The sequence below is a fragment of the Salmo salar genome, chromosome ssa17, assembly GCF_905237065.1.
Source record: "Salmo salar chromosome ssa17, Ssal_v3.1, whole genome shotgun sequence".
NCBI lineage: Eukaryota > Metazoa > Chordata > Actinopteri > Salmoniformes > Salmonidae > Salmo > Salmo salar.
Genome location: NC_059458.1, coordinates 22,716,676 through 22,737,380, shown reverse-complemented (window position 1 = coordinate 22,737,380; position 20,705 = coordinate 22,716,676). Strand labels below are relative to the sequence as shown.

At 41.1% G+C, this 20,705-nt stretch overlaps 2 protein-coding genes across 4 annotated transcripts in view; one reads left to right on the top strand and one right to left on the bottom strand.

Moving 5' to 3' along the window:
- The window catches only part of LOC106575470 (uncharacterized), a 24,567-nt gene extending 16,298 nt beyond the window's left edge, over window positions 1-8,269 (bottom strand). For both annotated transcript variants that reach the window (XM_045699054.1, XM_045699055.1), the window contains exon 1: window positions 8,058-8,269. In XM_045699054.1, the coding sequence (XP_045555010.1) occupies window positions 8,058-8,124 (67 nt within the window). In that variant the 5' untranslated portion in view covers window positions 8,125-8,269. The remainder of the gene's footprint in view (window positions 1-8,057) is intronic.
- LOC106575540 (T-cell surface antigen CD2) lies at window positions 7,163-20,705 on the top strand. Of its 2 annotated transcripts, none has more exons than XM_045699052.1 (5): window positions 7,163-7,388; window positions 18,764-19,042; window positions 19,132-19,377; window positions 19,594-19,752; window positions 19,890-20,705. In XM_045699052.1, the coding sequence occupies exons 1-5, from the start codon at window positions 7,367-7,369 to the stop codon at window positions 20,186-20,188; spliced, it is 1,005 nt and encodes a 334-aa protein (XP_045555008.1). In that variant the 5' UTR covers window positions 7,163-7,366; the 3' UTR covers window positions 20,189-20,705. The 2 variants fall into 2 exon arrangements, with proteins under 2 accessions (XP_045555008.1, XP_014007572.2); XM_014152097.2 differs by lacking the exon at window positions 7,163-7,388 and adding an exon at window positions 17,278-17,503.

Below are 20,705 nucleotides of genomic sequence, written 5' to 3'. Positions count from 1 at the left end.
TCTGGTAATTTAACCTATTTCTCAAGTTATTTTAGCGCATTTGATATTACCTATAGGGTGCAAAATTGCTGGGACTATGGCTGGCAAGTGAGCTGACCCACATACGCCTAAAATAACATTATTTTTTATTTCTTTTTTACCATTAATTATACAGGTTTTTCTCATTGAGATAACATCTCTTTTTGAAGAGAGACCTGGTCCAATAGCAGCAGGGGGAACAAAGTTTCAGACAAAACAACTTACATACACTAACACAACATTAAACAAAACTATATACACACACACACACAGTACAACAATTACATATTACGTTAAAAAACACGAATGTCTTGACTAAAAAACAGCTGTCCTAAAGACAATTACACTATTCTATGACATGTACATCGATCAAGTGTTTAAACTCCATCAAACAAGGCTAGATCATCAAATGTTTAAATGTTCAGGAGAGAATTCCAGGACCACAAAGCTGAGTAACTAAAACTATTCTACCATGACCTGTTCTAATTCTTGGTACTGTTAAAAGCAAATGAGAATGAGACCGTAATTGATATTTATTTACCGACCTGATTAAAAAAGAGCAGAGATAAAATGGCATTTTACCCAATATGGCCTTATAAATCAGTGTATACCAGTGTTTAAGCCTACGCAAGGTCAATGACGACCAGCCAACAGCGCTGTAGAGATCACAATGATGTGTTAGACGTTTCTGATTTGCCGGTAACATAGTGGGACTGTGGTTGGGTTTGGGACTATTTTTTGCGGTAGCTTGCTTGCTTTTACAACTCGGTGAAAGAGGGCAACACATATACACTGAACTATGTTCAACTCTCCCATTGTCACGTCCTGACCAGTAAAGGGGTTATTTGTTCTTATAGTTTGGTCAGGACGTGGCAGGGGGTATTTGTTTTATGTGGTTCAGGGTGTGTTTGTGTTGTGTTCATGTAGAGGGGGTATTTGGTTTATATGGTTCGGGGTGGTTGTGTATGTAGAGGGGTATTTGATTTATTAGTCCAGGGTTTTGGTTATTGTTCTATGTTAGTCTATTTCTATGTTCAGTCTAGTCGTTTGTATTTCTATGTTTAGCTAATTGGTGTTGGGGCCTTCAGTTGGAGGCAGCTGTCTATCGTTGCCTCTGATTGAAGGTCCTATAAATAGGAATGTGTTTGTCATGGGATTTTGTGGCAGATTGTTTCTTGTTTAGCTGTGTGCCTGTGTCGAGACTGTCCAGTTCGTTTATGTTTGTATACTGTGTTTTCCTTCTTCACTAAATAAAAAGAAGATGAGTATACATTTTCCCGCTGTGTTTTGGTCTACACCCTTTGACACCCATGCTGGTCCAGCCAGCCTTCCAGAAGCTTTGCCTTCACACAGCCTGAAAGCCCGCTCTGTGGTGTCCTAAATCCAGCCACGCTCTGAGGTGTCCGCATAGTTCTAAAGCACCCTTTGCCTCTATTTGTATCACATTGTAATGATAAAACGGGGGGGACTAAAATGTAATTTCAGAATGTGGGGGGGACATGACCCCTTTCCTCAGTGAAAGGTGCACCCCTGCTTATTTCATCTGTACCCTAATAAACAGCATGGTTTCCTAAGACCACACACCATATAATCGTATAATTGTTTTATTTTTGTATTTAACCTTAATTTAACTAGTCAAGTCAGTAAAGAACAAATTCTTATTTACAATGACGCCTACACCGGACGACGCTGGGCCAATTGTACCCAGCCCTATGGGACTCCCAATCACAGCCGGTTGTAATACAGCCTGGATTCGAACCAGGGTGTCTGTAGTGACGCCTCTAGCAATGTAGTGCCTTAGACCGCTTCGCCAGAGTGGTGTTTACTTCTTTACTTCTATAGAGTAAGTTTACTTCTATATGATGGTTATTATATCAATATTTGTTCATAAAGCAGAGCTGGTGTTATGGGCTGGCCCGCCCTACCATACCGTACCTCCTTGCCTGTCCAAGTAAAATATTGAAATGTTGATCATTTATTTGACCGAGAATCGCGCTGACAGAAAGACGCATCAATCTCAGATGAAGCATCGGGGCGAGGGAAACAGCGCCCCTTTGTCTCCATATGTAGGAGACTAATAGGCTAAGCGAGAGGGCTCACTCTCGCCAAAATCTGTCCTGAATAAACCCAACACGTTTCCATGGGACCTAAACTTGTCGCCTGCATTCCCGCCTTTGGGACAACCACTCGCATCTCGTCATTATATACAAATATCTGGTTTCAGCCACTTGCGAATTAGAAAGGAAAATTGGCGGGTGCTCAGCGCACTGTTCGGATGCCACCTTCCCCTAAAATAAATGTATGTTTTGCCAAAATTATATAATTACTCCTGTCTAAATAAAATCATTCAAAATACTTTACCAGAGAGCTTGACTTAGCCACAGAGGATCATTAGCTTCTTTAAAAAATAGCTGTAGATTGTTTCAAATCACAAGTGAATGGGCCTATGCCTATTTGGGAAGCCAGCCATTTGCTCAGCGTGCGTGGCAATATGTCTAGCTGATTATTAAGGTATGGCTGTCAGTGAAAAGCATCTAATATGTGTGAAGATAATATGTCTTGAGTATCATTTAAAATATTGAGAAAATAATAAAATAAGGGGTGTGAGGTGAAGATACGGACATCTTTCTCCAGAACACACGCACTCAGCTCTCCAGAATGTGCTCCGCAGTCTCCCGCCAATTACTGCCCATTCATTCATTCATTGTTTCATTGGGTGAATTGTTTGCCCTTTGATTGTTTATTTCTATCAATACTCCATTACAGATGTAACCAGTAGGCCTAGAAAATGTACCGCTAATCCCCGTAATTAGGTTACATTAATTACTGGTAATGCATACATTACAGTCATTTACCTTTCTCATTCTCGGAGTGGAAACGTTGTTTGCAGAGTTCACAACCTATTACACTTGTGAGAAACAACTTTTGGTTCATTTCGTAACCATAATTTAGGAGTTGTAAATTTTTTCCATTGTCTTTTGTCTGAAGTGCTCCATGTGAGCAATGAGCACGTGTGTGGTTTCTCTGTCCTGATAACGTTGAGGGAGCGTGCGTGCAGAACGAATCAGTGGAATGGGCCTTTGATATCCATAGCTTGACGCGGCTTGCTCGTTCACACATTTTGTAATGGGTGTTATAGTAAAGACCATAGGCAGCTCGTGAGATTGAAGTTTGGGGAAGCTTACAATTTATCTTACCATTTCTACCGATCTGCATGAAGGCTCTGATTATTTTCGTGGAACAGTTTCAATTCAATAATAACATTTTCGTTTCTCAAAATCATTGGCACATGGTTAATTATAAAAATCTCAAAGTTAAAATTATACTAAAGCTAGGTGGACACTACACGACTTTCAAAATCCTAACAACGCTGAGCCTCTCACATTAAATGACTGTTTCCATTCATTATTTGGTGTAGCCAACGTAGTGGTGCTCACACTAAACGATGTGGCACAGACAGAGGTCACAAACTACAAGATTCTTCACTTGGTCGTGAGGATTCTCGATACCACGCTGTCTCGTGAAAACAATGATGTGGTTAGATTTACTTAGCTACGAGCTGTGGCTAAAAGCAGCTTCATAAACGCTTGCCATACAGAGTTCAAATATCTAGCCAACATTTTGAATTGAACAACATTGCTTGTGAACTTCAGGGCTGTACTGATTTGACACTTTGGCTTTGATTAAAGGCAATTACAAACGCATACTAGTAGTAGGCTAGTCATTTCTCCTGCTCGAGATCTACATATTTTGGGTGACGCGAAACAACGTCATCATCTCACTGACTTCTCTGCCGAGCTCTCATTGGCTATTCCTGATCATCGTTCTCCGAAACTTGTTGTTGCACATCTCACACTACAAGAGCACTGTAGATTTTGTGCCGATAAAATCAAACATGTTTGATTATATTGGGATGTCTGGTACTGCTCAAAGACGAGATCGGTAGCCTTCAGATTGCGTCTTTGACCTACTCACATTAAAGAGCGTCGGTGATGGCTGCGCGCCCAGAGTAGGCAACGACATGGGGATTTTGTCTCCAATCTCAAAAACTGGGTCTGGGAGAGCTAAATCATGGCCAAAATCGTGTAGTGTACACCTGGCTTAAGGCGAGAGCACCAGCCTCTGCCATATGCACACATTGATACACTGTGGTCCATTGGCGGCTATAGAACTCAGAGATAGTCTATAGGCCAATGCAGCAGTAGACCTATAACTTCCATCAACAAATAAGTACGATAGATAGACCTAAACCGACAATTAAAACAGTATGAAATATCCTGATGAAAATGTTGGTTCTTTCAATCACATTCATCTCTCTACTCCGCCAGTCTGCCTCCCTTTCTATCTGTCTTGACTTGAGCTATTGCTTGTGAAGCGCAACATTGTATCAAATCATCAACTGGCTGTCCCTAGCGAACTTGCAACATTGTATCAAATCATCAACTGGCTGTCGCTAGCGAACTTGCAACATTGTATCAAATCATCAACTGGCTGTCGCTAGCGAACTTGCAACATTGTATCAACTAGTCTATTCCGGGCCCTTAGAGTTTCCCGCGCCAGTAAACTCAGAACAGATGTTTCTGCTGGATATATAGAATCATCAGATCATGATATTTTGATAATCGAGTGTTGGAAAGATTTTTCAAATACTGAGGAAGTATAATTTGCAATGGATGTAAAAACACTTAGTTTACAATGTGTGAGGTGAAGAAAAAATCACTGTGAAGTTCCGCCTATTAGTGGTGGACGTGGTGAGTTAAGAAAATCAGAAATCAGACATTGCCAAATGGGCACTTTCCTACAGTTGCATGCAGCAGGCCAGGTAGGCCTACTTCTATGTGAGCACAGGCACTCACGTGCTCCCTCAACTTGATCAAGACAGAAACCAGACTCATGCTCATTGCTCACAGAGCCCTCCAAACAAATAACAAGGAAAAGATTTGACAAAACTCATAATGGTTATGAAATAAACCAAAACTTGTTTCTCACAAGTGTAGCAGGTTGTGAATCCTGCAAACAATGTTTCCACCCCGAGAATGGTAAATTACTGTATTTAATGCATGCATTAACATAAATGTATGTAACCAAATGAAGAGGGATTAACGGCACATTTACTAGGCCTACTTGTGACATATGTAATGGGGAATTGATCAAAAATAAACAATCAAACGGCAAACAATTCACGCAATGAAACAATGAATGGGCAAGGATTGGCGGGAGATAGCGGCTTGAATTCTGGAGAGAAACACGCCCCTCTTCTTCTTGTTGCAACATAAAAAATTATACTCAAGACACATTATCTTCACACATATTTTAGATTCTTTAAAAATATATATTTTTATTTAACCTTTATTTAACTAGGCAAGTCAGTTAAGAGCAAATTCTTATTGATGGCCAAAACTCAGTGAGCTAGACATATTGTACGCCTGCTGCCCAAATCGTGGGAAAGGCAAAGGCCAATGCACTAGTGATTTGAAACATTTTTTTAAGAAGCTAATGATCCTCTGTGGCTAAGTCATGCTCTCTGGTGAAGTATTTTAATGATCCTCTGTGGCTATCTGGTGAAGTATTTTAATGATCCTCTGTGGCTAAGTCATGCGCTCTGGTGAAATATTTTAATGATCCTCTATGGCTAAGTCATGCTCTCTGGTGAAATATTTTAATGATCCTCTGTGGCTAACTCATGCTCTCTGGTATAGTATTTTAATGATCCTCTGTGGCTAAGTCATGCTCTCTGGTATAGTATTTTAATGATCCTCTGTGGCTAAGTCATGCTCTCTGGTGAAGTATTTTAATGATCCTCTGTGGCTAACTCATGCTCTCTGGTATAGTATTTTAATGATACTCTGTGGCTAAGTCATGCTCTCTGGTATAGTATTTTAATGATCCTCTGTGGCTAAGTCATGCTCTCTGGTATAGTATTTTAATGATCCTCTGTGGCTAAGTCATGCTCTCTGGTATAGTATTTTAATGATACTCTGTGGCTAAGTCATGCTCTCTGGTGAAGTATTTTAATGATCCTCTGTGGCTATCTGGTGAAGTATTTTAATGATCCTCTGTGGCTAAGTCATGCGCTCTGGTGAAATATTTTAATGATCCTCTGTGGCTAAGTCATGCTCTCTGGTGAAATATTTTAATGATCCTCTGTGGCTAACTCATGCTCTCTGGTATAGTATTTTAATGATCCTCTGTGGCTAAGTCATGCTCTCTGGTATAGTATTTTAATGATCCTCTGTGGCTAAGTCATGCTCTCTGGTATAGTATTTTAATGATCCTCTGAGGCTAAGTCATGCTCTCTGGTGAAGTATTTTAATGATCCTCTGTGGCTAAGTCATGCTCTCTGGTGAAGTATTTTAATGATCCTCTGTGGCTAAGTCATGCTCTCTGGTGAAGTATTTTAATGATCCTCTGTGGCTAAGTCATGCTCTCTGGTATAGTATTTTAATGATACTCTGTGGCTAAGTCATGCTCTCTGGTATAGTATTTTAATGATCCTCTGTGGCTAAGTTATGCTCTCTGGTGAAGTATTTTTTGAATGTTTTCATTTAGGCAGGAGTAATTATATAGGAGTAATTATATAATTTTGGCAAAACAATCATCAATTTACTTTAGGGGAAGCCAGCATCCTAACTGTATATAATGATGAGATACTCATGTCTTAGCGCTAAGGATGGGAGTCATTGTCCCAAAGGCGGGAAGGCAGGCAACAAGGTTATGTCTGCATATTATGCCCATAGGGCTTATTCTTGACTGATTTTGGCAAGAGAGTGAGCCCTCTCACTTCGCCTCTTCCTCTCTGCTGAAACATGCAATACTCTTTTAGTCCAGATAGCATCAGATACATTGTCTACAAATACTGAGACAGAGGGGAGACGTTTCGCTTGCTCGGATGCTTTATCTGAGATCGCTGGCTCTTTCTGTCGGTGTGCATCTCAGTCAAATAAATGACAAATATTTAAACAATTTATTTGGAGGGGCAAGAAGGTATGGTAGCCCCCCTAAGGCCCGTCCATATCACCGCCCCTGCCATGATCACGCAGACCCTTCTGTAGGTTTACGCCTTGGTTAGGCCAGGGCTGCGTTTCACACTCATAAAAGACACACCCTCGTCCACTTAACCTCACCTTATGCCTTTGGGGGAATCCCTGTCACCATCTTGGACATCGGTCCAAACGATTAGCCAAACAAGGGAAGTTCGCAATGTAAGCCCCTCAGCCCTCGTTTTTGATTGAGTTTGCGAGTGTACAATTATGTTCACGTCGGGGCCTGAAACGCCCCATATTTTAATTCCCAATGATTGTACATCCACTAAGAAAAGTCAGCTGAAACTTAAAACCTCATCGTCAATATGGATAAGTCAACATACAAGTGTAAGTAAAAACAAATGTAAAAAGGTTTGAAATTGTGCTACTAATGCGCATGACAGCACAAACATGTCTCGTAAAAGTAATGAGGTTTTTGTTTTGTTAGCTTTTGGAAATTGTAGAAATAAAACATTTTCCTTCAGAAGTTCCAGCTAGGCAGGCTTACATTAGTTACCTAATTAATTTGCTAGCTATCATACAGGAGGAGAATATCAATAATGATATAGTTAACATAAGTAGACATGCAATCATAATTGACTGTAGCACATATAAAGCACCCACAAGCTACCAATGGCTGAAAACACAATCATCCGGGATGAACGAGTGACAAATTTCCGGGCAAGTGCAGTCCATTTAAAAATCATTCCTTCCTCCCTTGCCCTGCAAGTGTATATAAGTGTTTGTAATGCAGCCCAAGACTTATATTCATATTCGAATATTCGATCACTTCCTAAAGTGTGTGTGTGTGTGTTTGTGGCTGTGTGTGTTTGTGGCTGTGTGTGTGTTTGTGGCTGTGTGTGTGTGTGTGTGTGTGTGTGTGTGTGTGTGTGATAGTCAAACATTATGTGATAATATCGTAGGCTATACAGGAAGAACGCTATAGCACACAAGTAACATTACAAATATGAAGTAGGCCAAAAACTACGTTCGGCCTTGCCAATCGGTTCAATTTACCTCCGGAAACCACCTTTTGCGCCAGACAAATCCAAAGGTACAATCCGATGAGCGTTAGTTTGGGCATATTTGCTAATTCGTTTGTTTGTTCAGATAATAAATAAAAGTAAATTCAAATGATATATGCCAAAGCAATGTGTGGTTCATAGCCTAACCTACTTCTGTTATTTTATTTCCTAAGGCTGTGAAAGTGAAAGTAAACTGTGGTTGAGTTCCTCCCTGTTCATGACCTCTTGGTGGAAAATAAAATAAAGTTCCATTTGACTTGTAAATGACGTTTAATAGCTGCAACTAAATAATATTTTATAACAAACACATTGCATTATGTTTATATGTTATAATAACTTTAAGAAGCATTTTCTTCTAACCAGTTCTGAAATATTCCTTCCTGTATTCGTACCCATACATGGTCTTTGGCGCCTCCCTGTGTGTATAATTGGCTGCAACGTACAGAATTCCATATCTATAGTTTAGAATTTATAGAATCTCTGATATAATGTAACAAAAATTGGCAATACTGTCATAATCAAAGGTAAATTAATAACTATAGTTAATTTAATTGTTTTCTGTCCACTGAGTGTAAGAGAGATTTTAATTCACCAGCCTATAGCCATTCATCCATAGGCCTATATGGCATGCACACTAAAACATTGACAATATGAAATATTTTCCTCAAAACATAAACTCAGCACATCCTCTCACTGTCAACTGTGTTTATTTTCAGCAAACTTAACATGTGTAAATATTTGTATGAACATAACAAGATTCAACAACTGAGACATAAACTGAACAAGTTCCACAGACATGTGACTAACAGAAATTGAATAACGTTTCCCTGAACAAAGGGGGGGTCAAAATCAAAAGTAACAGTCAGTATCTGGTGTGGCCACCAGCTGCATTAAGTATTGCAGTGCATCTCCTCCTCATGGACTGCACCAGATTTGCCAGTTATTGCTGTGAGATTTTACCCCACTCTTTCACCAAGGCACCTGCAAGTTCCTGGACATTTATAGGGGAAATGGCCCTAGCCCTCACCCTCCGATCCAACAGGTCCCAGACCTGCTCAATGGGATTGAGATCCCGGCTCTTCGCTGGCCATGGCAGAACACTGACATTCCTGTCTTGCAGGAAATCACGCACAGAACGAGCAGTATGGCTGGTGGCATTGTCATGCTGGAGGGTCATGTCAGGATGAGCCTGCAGGAAGAGTACCACATGAGGGAGGAGGATGTCTTCCCTGTAACGCACAGCGTTGAGATTGCCTGCAATGACAACAAGCTCAGTCCATGATGCTGTGACACACCGCCCCAGACCATGATGGACCCTCCACCTCCAAATCGATCCCGCTCCAGAGTACAGGCCTCGGCGTAACGCTCATTCCTTCGACGATAAACACGAATCCGACCATCACCCCTGGTGAGACAAAACCGCGACTCGTCAGTGAAGAGCACTTTTAGCCAGTCCTGTCTGGTCCAGCGACGGTGGGTTTGTGCCCATAGGCGACGTTGTTGCCGGTGATGGCTGGTGAGGACCTGCCTTACAACAGGCCTACAAGCCCTCAGTCCAGCCTCTCTCAGCCTATTGCGGACAGTCTGAGCACTTATGGAGGAATTGTCCGTTCCTGGTGTAACTCGGGCAGTTGTTGTTGCATCCTGTACCTGTCCCACAGGTGTGATGTTCGGATGTACCGATCCTGTGCAGGTGTTGTTACACGTGGTCTGCCACTGTGCGGACGATCAGCTGTCCAACCTGTCTCCCTGTAGCACTGTCTTGGGCGTCTCACAGTACAGACATTGCAATTTATTGCCCTGGCCACATCTGCAGTCCTCATGCCTCCTTGCAGCATGCCTAAGGCACATTCACGCAGATGAGCAGGGACCCTGGGCATCTTTCGTTTGGTGTTTTTCAGAGTCAGTAGAAAGGCCTCTTTAGTGTCCTAAGTTTTCATAACTGTGACCTTAATTGCCTACCGTCTGTAAGCTGTTAGTGTCTTAACAACCGTTCCACAGGTGCATGTTCATTAATTGTTTATGGTTCATTGAACAAGCATGGGAAACGCATGTTTAAACCCTTTACAATGAAGATCTGTGAAGTTAATTGGATTTTTACAAATTATCGTTGAAAGACAGGGTCCTGAAAAAGGGACGTTTCTTTTTTTGCTGAGTTTATAAGACGTTTGCCATCTTACTGTATCGATCAACATCTCATTAAAATTCACAATATATATTGAACCAAAATATAAATGCAACATGCTACAATTTAAACGATTTTACTGAGTTACAGTTCATATAAGGAAATCAGTCCATTTAAATAAATAAATTAGACCCTAATCTATGGATTTCACATGACTGGGCAGGGGCGCAGCCATGGGTGGGCCTGGAAGGGAGCCAGGCCCAAGTGGGAGCTGGGTGGTCTGCGGTTGTGAGGCTGGTTGGATGTACTGCCAAATTCTCTAAAATGACGTTTAAGGTGACTTATGACAGAGAAATGAACACTAATTTCTCTGGAAACAGCTCGGGTGGACATTCGTGCAGTCAGTGTGCCAATTGCACGCTCCCTCAAAACTTGAGACATCTGTGGGATTGTGTTGTGTGACAAAACTGCACTTCTTCAAGTGGGCTTTTATTTTCCCAAGCACAAGGTGCACCTGTGTAATGATCATGCTGTTTAATCAGCTTCTTGATATGCCACACCTGTCAGGTGGATGGATTATTTTGGCAAAGGAGAAATGCTCACTAACAGGGATGTAAACTAATTGGTGCAAAGATTTTGTGAGAAATAAAGCTTTTTTTGTGCATATGGAACATTTCTGGGATCTCTTATTTCAGCCCATGAAACATGGGACCAACATTTTACATGTTGCATTTATATTTTGATTCAGTATACATAGCTGAACATTATAGTAGCCTAACATGACAGGCCATACATGATAACCAAAGAAGAGATATGAGTTTACTGAAGACAAACCTTCCCTGAACAGAATCAAAATACTTGTCAAACAAACTATATATTCAACAAGTGCCTTTCAACTGGTTTCTTCTGGTACAGAGGCTGTATCTGTAATGGTCTCTGTTGGCACAGGATTTATCTATACTTCCCTATGTAGTATCTGAGCTACTCTCCATGGCTGTAAATTCTGTATCTGAGCTGGTGTCTAGTGGTCCAGAGGGTGCACCTGAACTGTAGTTTACTGGAGTAAATAGTGTACCTACAGTTGAAGTCGGAAGTTTACATACAATTAGCCAAAGACATTTAAACTCAGTTTTTCACAATTCTTGACATTTAATCCTAGTAAAAGTTCACTGTCTTAGGTCAGTTAGGATCACCACTTTATTTTAAGAATGTGAAATGTCAGAATAATAGTAGAGAGAATGATTTACTTCAGCTTTTATTTCTTTCATCACATTCCCAGTGGGTCTGAAGTTCACATACACTCAATTAGTATTTGGTAGCGTTGCCTTTAAATTGTTTAACTTGGGTCAAATGTTTTGGGTAGCCTTCCAAAAGCTTCCCTCGATAAGTTGGGTGAATTTTGGCCCCTTCCTCCTGACAGAGCTTGTGTAACTGAGTCAGGTTTGTAGGCCTTCCTGCTCGCACACACTTTTTCAGTTCTGTGGGATTTTCTATGGGATTGAGATAAGGGCTTTGTGATGGCCACTCCAATACCTTGACTTTGTTGTCCTTAAGCCATTTTGCCACAACTAGCTTTAACTTAACTGCCCTCCCTGTGGCTCAGTTGGTAGAGCATGTTTTTTGCAATGCCAGGGTTGTGGGTTCAATTCCCACGGGGGGCCAGGAAGGAAAAAATTAAATGTATATTTTGGAATATGTTTTATTCTGATGGCAGGTTTTTTTCTTTTCACTCTGTCAATTTGGTTAGTATTGTGGAATAACTACCATATTATTGAGCCATCCTCAGTTTTCTCATAGTCAGTCCTTAAATCTGTAACTGTTTAAAAGTCACCATTGGCCTCATGGTGAAATCTCTGAGTGGTTTCCTACCTCTCCGGCAACTGAGTTAGGAAGGAAGCGTGTATCTTTGTTGTTACTGGGTGTATTGATACACATCCAAAGTGTAATTCCTAACATCATGATGCTCAAAGGGGTATTCAAATTTTGCTTTTTTTTACCCATCTACCGATAGGTGCCCTTCTCTGAGAGGCATTGGAAAACCTCCCTGGTCTTTGTGGTTGAATCTGCTCGATTGAGGGACCTTACAGATTATTGTATGTCTGGGGTACAGAGATGAGGTAGTCATTAAAAAGTCATGTTAAACATAGAGTGAGTCCATGCAACTTATTAGGTGACTTGTTAAGCAAGTTTCACTCATTAACTTATTTAATTTCACAAAGCCCTGACCTCAACCCTATAGAAAATTTGTGGGCAGAACTGAAAAAGTGTGTGCGAGCAAGGAGGCCTACAAACCTGACTCAGTTACACCAGCTCTGTCAGGAGGAATAGGTCAAAAGTCACCCAACTTATTGAGGGAAGCTTGTGGAAGGCTACCCAAAACATTTGACCCAAGTTAAACAATTTAAAGGCAATGCTACCAAATACTAATTGAGTGTATTTTATCTTCTGACCCACTGGGAATGTGATGAAAGAAATAAAAGCTGAAATAAACAATTATCTCTATTATTGTTCTGACATTTCATATTCTTAAAATAAAGTGGTGATCCTAACTGACCTAAGACAGGGCATTTTTACTAGGATTAAATGTCAGGAATTGTGAAAAAACTGAGTTTAAATGTATTTGGCTAAGGTGTATGTAAACCTTTGACTTCAACTGTATAGGATCGTGGATTGGAGGGAAGAGGTCCCTGAAGCAATAACCGTTGGTTGTATTCATTAATGTCATATTGGGTGCAAGCTACTGCAGTTTTAAGGAAGTATTTTTAATGTAAAGTACATTTCAATTTATAGAACAAATAGTCGGTGTCAAAGAATTAAAGGAATTGCCATAGATCGTACAGACATGTCCTCTCAATCAATAACAGTTGATTGTATTCATGCAAATGATATGAGGTGGACGCTATTGAAGTTTTTAGCAAGTATTTTTTACATATACTGCTCAAAAAAATAAAGGGAACACTTAAACAACACAATGTAACTCCAAGTCAATCACACTTCTGTGAAATCAAACTGTCCACTTAGAAAGCAACACTGATTGACAATAAATTTCACATGCTGTTGTGCAAATGGAATAGACAACAGGTGGAAATTATAGGCAATTAGCAAGACACCCCCAATAAAGGAGTGGTTCTGCAGGTGGTAACCACAGACCACTTCTCAGTTCCTATGCTTCCTGGCTGATGTTTTGGTCACTTTTGAATGCTGGCAGTGCTTTCACTCTAGTGGTAGCATGAGACAGAGTCTACAACCCACACAAGTGGCTCAGGTAGTGCAGCTCATCCAGGATGGCACATCAATGCAAGCTGTGGCAAGAAGGTTTGCTGTGTCTGTCAGCGTAGTGTCCAGAGCATGGAGGCGCTCCCAGGAGACAGGCCAGTACATCAGGAGACGAAAATAGAAATACTATAACAATAAATCATTTGATGACATTCACTGCTATAAACCTTTCTCCAATATAACCGCATAGTTTACACAGACCCACCTCTGGCCTTTGACAAATACATCTCTGTGTAAAAAGGGCTCCCATGGTCTGTTTTGTCAAAGAGCTCATCATATAACCAGGTAACCAGATGACCCCAATAATTAAGGTAGTAAATTATGGTATGTTCTATTGCGAAATGTCTGGGACTTGATCGTTGTTTCCCTGTTTACTACTCAAAAATATTTTTAAAATGCCTTCCTCACCATCTTAAATAAGCATGCCCCTTTCAAGAAATTTAGAACCAGGAACAGATATAGCCCTTGGTTCTCCCCAGACCTGACTGCCCTTAACCAACACAAAAATATCCTGTGGCGTTCTGCATTAGCATCGAACTGCCCCCGCGATATGCAACTTTTCAGGGAAGTTAGAAACCAATACACACAGGCAGTTAGAAACGCCAAGGCTAGCTTTTTCAAACAGAAATTTGCTTGCTGCAACTCAAACTCTAAAAAGTTCTGGGACATTGTAAAGTCCATGGAGAATAAGAACACCTCCTCCCAACTGCCCACTGCACTGAGGATAGGAAACTCTGTCACCACCGATAAGCCCACTATAATTGAGAATTTCAATAAGCATTTTTCTACGGCTGGCCATGCTTTCCACCTAACTACCCCTACTGCATTCAACAGCACTGCACCCCCCACAGCTACTCGCCCAAGCCTCCACCATTTCTCCTTCTCCCAAATCCATTCAGCTGATGTTCTGAAAGAGCTGCAAAATCTGGACCCCTACAAATCAGCTGGGCTTGACAATCTGGACCCTTTCTTTCTAAAATTATCTGCCGAAATTATTGCAACCCCTATTACTAGCCTGTTCAACCTCTCTTTCGTGTCGTCTGAGATTCCCATAGATTGGAAAGCAGCTGCTGTCATCCCCCTCTTCAAAGGAGGTGACACTCTTGACCCAAATTGCTACAGACCTATATCCATCCTACCCTGCCTTTCTAAGGTCTTCGAAAGCCAAGTCAACAAACAGATTACCGACCATTTCGAATCCCACCGCACCCTCTCCGCTATGCAATCTGGTTTCAGAGCTGGTCATGGGTGCACCTCAGCCACGCTCAAGGTCCTAAACGACATCGTAACCGCCATCGATAAGAAACAATACTGTGCTGCCGTATTCATTGACCTGGCCAAAGCTTTTGACTCTGTTAATCACCACATCCTCATCGGCAGACTCAGTAGCCTTGGTTTCTCAAACGATTGCGTCGCTTGGTTCACCAACTACTTCTCTGATAGAGTTCAGTGTGTCAAATCGGAGGGCCTGCTGTCCGGACCTCTGGCAGTCTCTATGGGGGTACCACAGGGTTCAATTCTTGGGCCAACTCTTTTCTCTGTATACATCAATGATGTCGCTCTTGCTGCTGGTGAATCTCTGATCCACCTCTACACAGATGACACCATTCTGTATACTTCTGGTCCTTCTTTGGACACTGTGTTAATAACCCTCCAGACGAGCTTCAATGCCATACAACTCTCCTTCCGTGGTCTCCAACTGCTCCTAAATACAAGTAAAACTAAATGCATGCTCTTCAAACGATCGCTGCCTGCACCTGCCCGCCTGTCCAGCATCACTTCTCTGGACGGTTCTGACTTAGAATTTGTGGACAACTACAAATACCTAGGTGTCTGGTTAGACTCTAAACTCTCCTTCCAGACTCACATCAATCATCTCCAATCCAAAGTTAAATCTAGAATTGGCTTCCTATTTTGCAACAAAGCATCCTTCACTCATGCTGCCAAACATACCCTCGTAAAACTGACCATCCTACCAATCCTCGACTTCGGCGATGTCATTTACAAAATAGCCTCCAATACCCTACTCAACAAGCTGGATGCAGTCTATCACAGTGCCATCCGTTTTGTCACCAAAGCCCCATATACTACCCACCACTGCGACCTGTACGCTCTCGTTGGCTGGCCTTCGCTTCATAATTGTCGCCAAACACATTGGCTCCAGGTCATCTACAAGACCCTGCTAGGTAAAGTCCCCCCTTATCTCCGCTCACTGGTCACCATAGCAGCACCCACCTGTAGCACGCGCTCCAGCAGGTATATCTCTCTGGTCACCCCTAAAGCCAACTCCTCCTTTGGTCGTCTCTCCTTCCAGTTCTCTGCTGCCAATGACTGGAACGAACTACAAAAATCTCTGAAACTGGAAACACTTATCTCCCTCACTAGCTTTAAGCACCAGCTATCAGAGCAGCTCCCAGATCACTGCACCTGTACATAGCCCATCTATAATTTAGCCCAAACAACTACCTCTTCCCCTACTGTATTTATTTATTTAATTTATTTTGCTCCTTTGCACCATATTATTTATATTTTAACTTTGAACTTTCTTCAAATAACAAATCTACCATTCCAGTGTTTTACTTGCTATACTTTATTTACTTCGCCACCATGGCCTTTTTTGCCTTTACCTCCCTTATCTCACATCATTTGCTCACAATGTATATAGTCTTATTTTTTTCTACTGTATGATTGATTGTATGTTGTTTTACTCCATGTGTAACTCTGTGTTTTTGTATGTTGTCGAACTGCTTTGCTTTATCTTGGCCAGGTCGCAATTGTAAATGAGAACTTGTTCTCAACTTTGCTACCTGGTTAAATAAAGGTGAAATAAATAAATAAAATACAATTTTTACTTAAGTCAAAAACGAAATGAACTGCAATATACTGGTCTCAAATATATTAGCTACACAGAACCATGTAAAATGAGAGGCTTTTTAAAAATGAAAATGTTTCCAGTCCAACATGCCTGACTCTGCCCAATGGGGGCGTGGTTTACGAAGCGCTCGCTGAAATATGCGCTCGTATTGTATAACACCGTCACACCGGCAAGGTGTATACTGTATACTGACTGTTTCAAGTTGACAAAAGGCTATTTGAATTTCAAAAGTGCAGGTGATGCAAGTAACACTAGATGTCAGCATAGCTCTACAATCCATGAAAACTGAAGTTCACTGGCTTGGCCTATTCCAATTCAAGCCCAGTCACCTACACCTGGGTACTTCTGGTAGACAGAGGAAAGGAAAGTTATCAACACATTCTGCGATATTGCTTTCATTTGTCTAATCCTTTCAGATGTGCTCTCCAGTAGGTATATTGGGCTCAGTTTGGAATTGGTAAGTGATTACAGTGTATGAGCTTGCCACTCCTAAGTACAGACCCAGGGTCAGTTTTGAACGATGACCTAGGGTTAGGTTGAGATAGGAAAAGCTCATCTGAAACCAGCATCATAAGTCAACATTATATGACTAATGTAAATAAAAAAAGAAGGAAAGGAAGTACATTTGTTGACATCGTCATCATTTATGAGAATGTCCTAATATGGAGTTTTGTGCCATTAAATGCCACACAATGAATGTAGCCTAGATGTCTTTTTTGGCATGAATTTAAAAATACGTTTTGTTAAAAAAGGTTGTGTTTAGGACGTGCCTGAGAAAATGCCTGAGTTGATACTGATGAGAAGATGAAGAGTTTGTTTGAAGCTTATTTTAAGATATGACATTTCTGCACTGCTGAGGGAGTAGATACATACAGGGCCTTCTGGTTGGATCATTTCCTCTTCTGACACACACACACACACACACACACACACACACACACACACACACACACACACACACACACACACACACACACACACACACACACACACACACACACACACACACACACACACACACACAGAGACCCAGGAAAGGGTCTGACTACTAAACTGAAACCTGTACATTTTTCTCACAGTACATGTAGTAACAACACAATGGCCTGTACATTGTCACTGGCATTCCTTGTCCTTCATGGATTTATCTCTCTTTCAGCAGCAGGTAAGACACTCTGCCTCTAACACCCCCCCGGGATTGTTTTTTGAAGATGTCTTGTTTAGTCCGGGCTTTTTTTATACAGTAAAAAAGATGATTAGTTGTTGGATCAGTTATTTGAGAAGAGGATGTCTATTGATTTGAAATAGAATGTTTTTCATTTAAATGATCATCAAATAGGGTCAATCTGGTAAATAAAAAACTCTTACCTATTGATGGTCACATTCATGGATTGCTATTGAACCTTTACATTTGATCACAATTGATTTGAGCAATGTTAGGGAGAAAATGAACAACGACGTGGGCATGAAAAATGACATCGAAAATGTCTCTTCTGTGGTGCCTCTATTACGCGTTATCTTGTAAATGTAACAATGTCTTTTTTTTATTTTACCTTTATAGGCAAGTCAGTTAAGAACAAATTCTTATTTTCAATGACGGCCAAGGAACAGTGGGTTAACTGCCTTTTTCAGGGGCAGAACGACAGATTTTTACCTTGTCAGCTCGGGGATTCGATCTTTGATATCGCAATTTTATCTCATTATTAGAATGATTTGTATGGATGTTGTAAATGCTATTTAAATATTTTAAGATCATTATGTGTTACAATACTTATTTCTTTACTTAAGTGTTTTTTTTCTATGCCAATGTAATTTATTTTATGTCAATTACCATTGATATATAAATGTATAAAATATCGGTCTTTTGACCAAGATTAACATCCTATTTACTCAAGGAGAAGGCTTAATCTGACCATCTGTGTCTATGATATTGTCCCCAGATAGGCCATTTGATTTGAAGAGGTCCTGTTGTTTTAGTATCTGTGGCCTTTCAGAAAGTTGTTGTTTTAGACATGTTCTGTTTCAAACACGCAGTACACAAGAACAGGAAGATGTAATAGAATTATCTGGGTTACTGTGGCTAACCCAACCAGTTGAACACATCTTTTCATGATCCAAGTTAGAAACACTTGGTATAAGTTGTGACACTTTAATTTACAGGCCTGTTTTAGAGCATATTCTCCTGGTAGTTGGCCTAACTGACAAATAATGAGGAACTAACAATGGACTTACTTTACTTTGAAATGTAGAATACATAATTGGTCATTTATACTGTAGATAAATGCTTGACCAAACATGTCAATAATAAGAATTGAATTAGATCACATTTTCTAATTCTTTATTGACCCCAAAATGTAATAAAAGTATGCTACCGTCAGCAACAACAGAGAATTATTCTGATCTCTTTTCTTCTCTTCTATCACAGATTCATGCCATTATTATATCCCACGTGGAGATCCCTTCTCCATCCCTCTGAATTCCAATGACTTGAGTTCGAAAGAATTAACCTGGAAACACAATGATAAAGTTATCTTAAAAAGAAAGAATGGAAAGTTCAAACCAGGCAAGTCTGAGGACATCTCCAATGATGGGTCTCTTCAGCTCAAAGACCTGAAGTTGGCAGATAAAGGTACTTATAAAGCAGAGGTGTTCAACAGCGATGGGACAATTGTCACTGAGAAGTCCTTCATACTGTGTGTGATGGGTAGGTCTCTTTCTCTCTTTCTTTCCAGCCATACAAGAACTATCCTCTCCTTTAGAGACACTGACAGTGGCCATTTTGTTTCCCTCCAGAAAAGGTCTCCAAGCCCTCAGTGAAAATAACCTGTTCTAATAAGGACATCATCTTTACCTGTACCTTGACCAACATTGAGGGAGTGACTTTCCAGTGGAACCAGAACGGAAATCCCATAGATAAGAAAACAGAGCCAAATTTGACCATCCCTCTGAAACCACAGAAAAAGCCAGACACCTTCACCTGCTCTGCAGTCAACAAGGTCAGCAAGGAGACAAGTGACGCCATCAAGCCAATATGCAACGGTACAGTATGTTTTAAAGGGCTCAATCGGAATTCTCTTTGTGAATCTCTCTTTCTCTTTCCTCTGTTTTTTTCTGTCTCTCTGTTTTTCTTCTTCTGTTTCTAAAGAAAAAAGGAACTAATATCTAAGATTGGCGGCGCACCCCATAAAAAGAAAGACAAAAATAAATAATAATTCTCTCCTCTGCTCCACCCCTAATCCCCCACCCTCCTCTCAGCTGTCTCAGACTCAGGAGGTCATGGTTTACTGTTTGGTTTTGATTTCTTGACCATGGTGTGCATCCTGGCCGGGGGAGGGGGCTTGGTACTCCTCCTCATCATCATCACCTTGGTGTGCTGCTTCCGCAGCCGACGCAAGAGCCAGATGCGCTTTGAAGGTAATCGCTTCAGACCAAAGGTCAAACGTCTACGGCTATAGTGTTGGTGTTGTGTGAACAGAAACATTTACGGTATCTACAGTATCTGGCTTTCTTTTGTTCCCTCCCTCATTTCATCTGTTCATTCTCCTTCACAGAGGAAAGAGAGTTGAGACTAGACCCCCTGACCAAGGCCCAGCATCCTTACCAACAAGCAGGCCAGACAAAGCATCCTTCAGACCCAGAGGAGCAGAAGCAAAGGCAGAGACCCCCCGGTGGGGCCCCACCTGGTTCCACGGGCCCCAGGCCCAATGCCAGAGCCTCCAGCCAGGCCGCACCTCAACCCAGAGCCCAGGCTCGAGGGAGGCCTCCACAGACACCAATGGATGACGATGAGGAGCAGCCCCCACCGCTACCCCAGCCCAGGAAGAAAGGCCCTCACCCCCCCAGGCAATGAGTCTGGAAACAGGTTTAGCCTATATACGTTTTGATCCAAGGAAAGAAGTTCCAGCAGTCTACATGTTGAAAATTATGTTATCTAAAGGATAGAAAAGGAAGGAAAAAATCCCCAGTGTTCTATTTTACAAATGAATGTAGATTATTTTACACTCATTTTTATATAAATTATGTTTCATTGCTTTTATGTGTTGAGTGTTTAGCGAAATCATCCATAGTGTTTAGCGAAATCATCCATCATCCCTGTGGTTCAGTTGGTAGAGCATGGTGTTTGCAATGCCAGCATGGTGTGTGCAATGCCAGGGTTGTGGGTTTGATTCCCACGGGGGCCAGTACAAAAAAGAAATATTTAAAAAAAAATGCATGAAATGTATGTATTTACTACTGTAAGTTGCTCTGGATAAGAGTGTCTGCTAAATGACTAAAATGTAGTTTGTAGCATATCTATCCACCTCCTATTGAAGTAGTGACCTTAACTTGATGTCTGTGTGGTTGTCAATAAAAATGAAAGAATTACA

Coding starts and splice junctions, on each gene's coding strand:
- LOC106575540 (XM_014152097.2), top strand. CDS start 17,440: ATGGCCTGTACATTGTCACTGGCATTCCTTGTCCTTCATGGATTTATC. Junction 19,043..19,131: donor CTTCATACTGTGTGTGATGG/GTAGGTCTCTTT, acceptor GTTTCCCTCCAG/AAAAGGTCTCCAAGCCCTCA. Junction 19,753..19,889: donor GAGCCAGATGCGCTTTGAAG/GTAATCGCTTCA, acceptor TCTCCTTCACAG/AGGAAAGAGAGTTGAGACTA.